We start from the raw sequence: 7,523 nt of genomic DNA on the forward strand, positions 1-7,523 counted from the left end.
GTCGCTGGCGACTCACAGCAGCCCAGCTCCAGGTTGAGCTGTTGTTCAGCATCTTAGCTGTAGAGGGCAGTGTCACTGGTCCTCATATGTGGGATCCGAACCGGAGCCCTCTGGCGTCCCAAGCCAGATCTTAACCATCACGCCACTCAGCTGGCCCTGTCACTTGCTTTATTTAAATTTTTTTATGACTATCACTCCTTAGTGTGTACTTTTTTTATTTTAAGATTTTTTTTATTGGGGAACAGTGTGTGTTTTTTTTCAGGACTCATCAGCTCCAAGTCAAGTAGTCATTTCAATCTAGTGTGGAGGGCACAGCTCAGTGGCCCATGTGGGGATCAAATCAGCAACTTTGGTGTTATGAGCCTGCGCTCTAACCAACTGAGCTAACTGGCTGCCCCATTAGTGTGTACTTTTGACAGTGTTTCCGACAGTTGGAAAGCCGTATGTTTTCAGAGGGTGGCGTCTTGGGGTGGTGGTCCGAGAGTTCTGATGCCTGTGACTGACTGTGGCTGTGCCCCCGTGGTATTTGGTGTCCCTTTCCCAGGGAGCAGGTGGGGACTGTTGTTCCAAAGTGGAGGGAAGATCTCCTGAGGCCTTTCAGCCATTTTTGACTGAAGTTGGCTTCAGGCCCTGGGCCAGGCATAGCCGGTGAGACAAAAATTACCGGGAGACAAAACCTGGGGACCTCTGGGCTTTGTGCTGTATCTAGGGGCCTCCAGGTGGGTGACATGTGAGAGTTGTAAAGGGGGCACTGTTAGTAATCACTCAGGACAACCACCAGGGAGTCAGTCTACTCATCTGTTTGTCTGGGTGACCCGGCCCCTGGGTGGTGGGGGCCTTCAGGGGCCCCCTAGCTGAGCCTGGACTCTGCAGCTGGGCTCTCTCACGGGGTCCTGGTCTCCCCCGCAGCCCCCCTCTCTACACAGGGCTTCGATGTGGAGCACACCGCTGAGCTGCAGGGCATCCGGTACGCCTGCAGCCTTCAGCAGGAGGCCTCCGGCTACTACCGCACGCTGACGCCCACTCTGGAAACGCTGGTGAGGGCCTCCCGGAAGCAAGTGGGCTGCTTGGGTGGCCAGGGGCTTCAACCCAGGGGAGCTCCCCAGGCCCCAGCGAGCCCAGCAAGGGGAGGCCCAGGCAGAGCTGGGCAGTGAGGTGGGCCCTTGCAGGGAACAGGACAAAGCAGGTGTGGCAGAACTGGTGTGCAGAGGAGAATGGTGTCGGTAGGAACTGACTCCAGCAGGCCATGTTTAAAGGTTGCAAATTGTATTATGGTAAAAAATCAGAACCCTCATACATGGCCAGTGGGAATGTGAAATGAGGCAGCTGCTGTGGAAAACAGTCTAGCTTTCATAAAAAAGTTGTTAAATATAGAATTACTATCTGACCTAGCAGTTCCGCTCCTTGGTATTAATATATACCCAGGAGAAATGGAAGCACACATCACACAAAAACTTACATGCATGTGTTCACAGCAGCCAAAAAGTGGAAACATCCCAGATGTCCCTCAGCTGATGATGGATAAACACAACGTGGCCCATCCACCCACTGGAGTGTCACTCAGCTGTGAAAAGGAGAGGAGGCACTGACACTCGCTACAACATGGATGGACCTTGTAAAAATGCTCAGTGAAACAAATATCCATTTTAAAATTTAAGCATGAATTAATTAAAATTTACAAATCATTTCCTCAGTGGCACCAGCCACGTTTCAAATGCTCGGTAGTCACCTGTGGGTGGTGGCTGCCATACAGGGAGGGGCAGATGTAGAACATTCCGGAAATTTGTGGAATGTTATATAAGACAGGGCAGGTCTAGATGCAGGCAAGCCCTGTCCCCATCAGCAGTCACTCCCCATCACCCAGCCCTACTTCCAGCCCCTGACAACCACTAACCTACTTCCCATCTCTGAGGATATGTCTGTTCTGGACATTTCATATAAGTGGAATCACACACTGTGGCCTTGTGTCTGGCTTCTATCATTTAGCATCACGTTTTCAGATTCAGCCACGTGGTAGCGAGTGTCAGTGAGTGCTTCACTCCTTTTCGTGGCTGTGTAATATTCCACCTTGTGGACACATTTTATCTAGCTGTTGATGGAGGAATATTTTTATATGAATAACTTTGAAATGCCCTTTCCTGTCATTCACACTGCTTGGTGAAGTCACTGCATGTATTGGATCTAAGAGGAGGTGCTTTTCTGCCCCCACTTCTCCAGCTCTCTGCACACAGCAGGTCTCCTCGGGGATGGGAGCCCATGCTGCAGTCTCAACATTGCTGCTGTGTTTCCATTGCAGTTTGTAAGCAGCTTTTGGAAGACAGAGTTGGAGGCCAGCTGCGTGGGCTGCACAGTGCTAAGTTACAGGTGTGTCGGGGCCTCCCTGGGGGTGAAGGAACCTTGGTGGATACCCCAAGATGCCGGAAGAGTCCAGGGAGAGGAGCCCTCCCTCCAAAAGCCTCTCTCCTGCCTGCAGAGATGGGAACTCCAGTGTCCTAGTGCGTTTCCGGCTACACTTCCTGCTGTTGGCCCTGCGGTCACTGGATCTGGCCCTGGAACAAGAGCTGCTGCAGCAGGGGCTCCGAGCAAGGCTGCAGGGCCACGGCGTCCCACTAGGTGCCCACGGCACCATCGTGTCTGCCAAGCTCACAGGCAAGTAAGCAATAGAGACCCGAGATGTTGCGAGGGACATGCTGTGCGACGGGAGCATTAAACTTGGGGTTTTCAGGCCGGCCGAGTGGCTCATTGGTTAAGAGTTGGCTTGGGAGCATGAGCTCTGAGAAGCAGGGCCACCGGTTCGGATCCCACATAGGCTAGTGACACTGCCCTCTACAGCTAAGATGGTGAACAACAGCTTGACCTGGAGCTGGGATGCCGTGAGTCACCAGCAACAGTGTAGGCTACAGTGGGGCTGCAGTGGGCTGCCGTAAGCTACTGTGAGCGGCCGGCGGTGTGAGCCGTCATGAGCCGCCGACCAATGGCCGGCAACCCATCTGCCTCAGCCAGGAAGAGCGCAATGATCACAATGCCAACATGGGCCAGTGAAGCAACTTCCTCCACAACTATACTGAAGAACAAAAGGACAGCAACTTTTCTGTTCCCCTTCCCTGATTCCCCAATGCTGTTCCCTCCCCCAATTCCCCAATAAAATCTTTAAAAAAAGAAAAAAAACTTGGGGTTTTCAATAATCGCCCCCTCCCATAAAAAGAAAATGCACACACGCTGCTTCACTCTCCAGGCGTCAACAACCTGTAAATGGCCAGAGTGTGAATATTTTCTGTCTTTGCAGCCCACTTGACTCTGCTATTGTAGCACAAAAGCAGCCCAAGACAATGCATAAGCGAATGGACACAGCTGTGTATCAATAAAACTTTATTTACAAAAACAAGTGCTGGGGCGGATTTTGTCGACTCCAGGTATAGAGATAAACATAAATGCTAAACTCTAAAATCTGAGGATGCCTCAGACTGTTGTCAGATTGAAAATGGATCATCTAGCCCTTGCCCTACGGGACAATTATGGTCCCTTCCCCACTAACCCTGACACACCTGAGAGTTGAATCTTAGTGACCTAATAGAATTTTCTGTGGTGGTGGAAATGTTCCATGTCTGTGCTGTGGTAGCCAGCAGCCCCATGTGGCCATTGAGCACCTGTCATACAGCCAGTGAGACCACAGTGCTCCATTTGGTTTCCTCTTAATGGATTTCAGTTAGGCTTTAAGTGGCTCCCGTGGTGGATGGCTCGTGGTCTGCTTTGCAATGTGATGTTTTCAAAGAACATTGCCACCCACTGACTGAGCTAATATCTCTTCACAGGAAGCCAGAAGGGGCCTTTGACAGAAAGAGACTTGAAATCAGGTATGCTTTCTCCCTGTCCTGGGCTCCCTGCCCTCTGCCAGGTTTCCTGTGATTGCAACCACTGCGAGAGGGTTCCTAAGACTGGGTTCTCCTAAGAATACAGCCAGGGTGAGCAGCCTCCTCCAGGGGACAGATTCACAGTCCTGTGTGCACACAGGGTTTGTGAATGAGGCACTTTGATTTATGTGACCAAGCATGACTGAGAGAAACGTTGGGTTTTTTAAAAATGGTGGAAGCCTGTTGTTAAAGAAAACACAAAAAACAGTTTATGGGGGAAAAAAGAAAAAAGAGTAAGTGTTACCTGGAATCTCATCACTTTTAATATTCTGGTGACGATCCTTCCAGACAGCTCATGACACATGTATAGATACACTTATTTAGCTTCACATCAGTGGTTCTCAACTAGGGGTAATCCTGTCCCCAGGGTACAGATGTCTGGGGACATCTGTGGTTGTCACACCGCAGTGCTCCTGGCATTGAGTGGGTGGGCCCCCCACAGAGAGTGACTGGGTTCCAATTAAAGTGGTTAAAATAACAAGCTTTATGTTGTGTGTTTTACCACAATTTTAAAAATTTAACTTCAGATTTCTCACTTTTTTAAAACATGGCTCCTAGAAAATTTGGGGGTGCACACATGACACACATACACTTCCTCTGCCCAGCGCTGGCTCCGTGCTGACCAACATCCTTGTGCTAAGCTTCTGCTAATTCTGAGAAAGTCACCTCAGAAATACCAGTGTCTGGGAGTGATGGAGTGAGGGTGGGAACCGGCTTTGCTCTGCCCTCAGGTCGCTGTCCAGGGAACGCCTTCTCCTGCAGCGACAGCCAGTGTGTGACCAAAGTGAACCCGGAATGTGATGACAAAGTGGACTGTTCTGATGGATCCGACGAGGCCCACTGCGGTCAGTCCACCCCTGCGGCTGGAGCCCACTCCCATCCCTTTCCAGGGTCAGCTGCTGCTGTGCTTTCTGGCCCACTTTGCACAGCACAGCCAAGTGGGGAGCCCTGGGCATGTCCTTGAACGTGGGGGTCTTGTGGATGACAGACTCGGACACAGATGTGCTGAGGGAGCGTGGCCATGGTCCTGCCTTCTTGGGGCCCTGGTTGGTGATCTGTGTCTTGCAGACTGCGGTTTGCAGCCGGGCTGGAGGACAGCTGGCAGGATTGTGGGTGGCATGGAAGCATCGCCCGGGGAGTTCCCTTGGCAAGTCAGCCTCCGAGAAAACAGCGAGCACTTCTGTGGGGCCGCGGTGATCGGGGCCAGGTGGCTGGTGTCTGCCGCCCACTGCTTCAATGAGTGAGCCCCACGCTCCTGTGGCCCAGAGCCCACCCCATCCCCATCCCCTACCTTCCCTGCCACCCTGAGGATGCCACCTTTCCTGGGCTCCCTCAGAGCCCATTGGAAGTCATTTTTGTCTTTTCTTTTCCTTGCCTTTTTTGGTTGAATCCAAATACATTCCTTTTTTAAAAAAATATTTTTAAATGGTGGTAAAACATGCATAACATGAAGTTGACATTTTAACTATCACAGTTCAGTGACATTAAGTACATTCACACTGCTGTGCAGCCGTCCCCACCATCATCTCCAGAACTTTCTCATCTCCCCAAACTGAAACTCCATCCCCATTAAACACTCACTCCCCTCCCCTCCCAGCCCCTCGCCCCCACCATCTGCTCTCTTTCTCAGTGAATCTGATTCCTCTGGGTGCAATCACACAGTGTTTATTCTTCTGTGTTTGGCTTCTTTCACTCAGTACAATGTCCTCAGAGTCCATCCACGTTGTAGCAGGTGTCAGAGTGTCCTTGCTTTTTAAGGCTGGATAACATTCCAGTGTGTGTATATATAATATTATGTCCCCCTTAACATTTCTCACCCTAATCTGAACACTGTTGGAGCCTGTCTTTGTTTAAAATGTTGCTAATTCCCACACTGTGGTTTTTTTGTTTTTGTTTTTGCATTGTGATTTTTGACAATGTTGCTTAAGAATATCATCAGTCTCGATGACTGAGTTTTGGGGCGCCCCTTCACATTTGCCCGGGTGATCGCCTTGCCCTCCGGCCAGTCTGCGGGGGTGGGGGGTGGGGGTGGGGTGGGGATGAGGGAGCTTCAATGTCCTTGCCCACCCCCCACCCCCACCCCCTGCGCTCCGCTCTGCGCTCTGAGCTGCCTTTGTTCACACTGCAGGTTCCAAGACCCCACTGAGTGGGTGGCCTATGCGGGCACCACCCACCTCAGCGGCTCGGAAGCCAGCACGGTGCGGGTCCGCGTGGTGCAGATCATCACGCACCCCTCCTACAACTCCGACACCGCCGACTTTGATGTGGCGGTGCTGCGTCTGGGCAGCCCCCTGCCCTTCAGCAGGCACATCCAGCCCGTGTGCCTGCCAGCCGCCTCACACATATTCCCGCCCAGGAAGAAGTGTCTGATCTCGGGCTGGGGCTACCTCAAGGAGGACTTCCGTAAGCACTCACCTTCTCAGAGAGAAAACCCTGCCAACAGGTCGTCCTCCTATCTTATCTGCTCGCGGTTCCGGATTTGCGGACTCACCTACTTGCTAACATTTGTCTGGAACCCCAAAGGGGCACAAACAGGAATCTGTGCAGACTTGCGGACATGCACAGAGCGGTGATAAATTGCAGTTGGAACCAGGCAACATCTGCCTCCTTGTTTCAGCTCAGACGTAAAGCATGGTCCTTTTCCTGTACATTTCTTGCCACGTTTTTTGCATTTTTGTGCTTTTGTGGCAGATTGTGCTGTATGGCCCCCAGCATAGAGCTGATGTGCTGGCTGCTGATCCTGAGAAAAAGGCTGGGACATGCCTTTGGGAAAAAAGCAAGTGTTAGGCCGGCTTCCTTCAGGTCTGAGTTACAGCACTACTGGCCTTGAGTTCAGTGTTAATAAGTCAATGATACATTAACCTAAAAATAAAAGTCCTTTCAAAGTGAGAGGCAACAAGCATTTACTTGAGATAAAAAAAACAATAGCTTTTCAGGAACCATTCAGACAGAAGAGGGAGAACAGTATTTAGGAAGAGGCCCAGAGAGGTGACACCTTAGCTAAGACCTGGCCAATTAGGCAAAGCCAGACAAGCAAAGCGTTAGAGGACAGGAAAGTATCCTGCAGCGAGAATCCCCATCATCGAGCAAAGTTCTATTGGACAACGTTGGTCCAGAGCATTCTAGAGCTACAGGGTCCAATACAACAGCCACTGGCCTCAGGCCAACTCAGCAGGTGAACAGATTTTTGTAGACAGTGCCTGTCAATGACTCTTGAGCCAGGAGGTGGGGTTCCCAGTGGCAGAAGCCCTAACCCCCCACCCCCCCACCCCCGCACACACACCCTGTTCAGGGTCTGAGAATCTGAGAATCTGACACAGCCCAACCTCCCTAGCAGTGCCCACCAGCCTCCATTCTGGAGTTTTCTCAGGTCTGTGTCTGCCTGAGAAGAAAGAAAAATCCTGGAAGAATAGGATTTTTGTGATAAGGAAAGATATTTGCCACAAAGACAGAAGATCTAAATATCTAATTAGGAGAGAAAGTTGTTGATGACTCAATTCAGTCAATAAACAAAAAGCCCCTCCAGCTCACCAAGCATTGCTCCAGCGACAGGCAGAAAGCAAAGCACACAGGGCCGACCGAGTGGCGCGATGGTTAAGAACTGGCTTGGGA

At 51.1% G+C, this 7,523-nt stretch overlaps 1 protein-coding gene across 13 annotated transcripts in view; it reads left to right on the top strand.

Moving 5' to 3' along the window:
* Positions 1-7,523, top strand: part of TMPRSS9 (transmembrane serine protease 9) — a 42,603-nt gene that overhangs the window by 22,822 nt on the left and 12,258 nt on the right. For 12 of the 13 annotated variants that reach the window (XM_019657242.1, XM_019657240.1, XM_019657241.1 and 9 more), the window contains 7 exons: positions 910-1,037; positions 2,297-2,364; positions 2,474-2,649; positions 3,813-3,854; positions 4,643-4,756; positions 4,980-5,151; positions 6,040-6,314. In XM_019657242.1, coding sequence (XP_019512787.1) covers positions 910-1,037; positions 2,297-2,364; positions 2,474-2,649; positions 3,813-3,854; positions 4,643-4,756; positions 4,980-5,151; positions 6,040-6,314 — 975 coding nt within the window. Of the gene's footprint in view, positions 1-909; positions 1,038-1,525; positions 1,616-2,296; positions 2,365-2,473; positions 2,650-3,812; positions 3,855-4,642; positions 4,757-4,979; positions 5,152-6,039; positions 6,315-7,523 lie in introns of those variants that run through there. The other variant, XM_019657247.1, reaches the window with a different exon arrangement.

This window comes from Hipposideros armiger, unplaced genomic scaffold (assembly GCF_001890085.2).
Source record: "Hipposideros armiger isolate ML-2016 unplaced genomic scaffold, ASM189008v1 scaffold_275, whole genome shotgun sequence".
Classification (NCBI taxonomy): domain Eukaryota; kingdom Metazoa; phylum Chordata; class Mammalia; order Chiroptera; family Hipposideridae; genus Hipposideros; species Hipposideros armiger.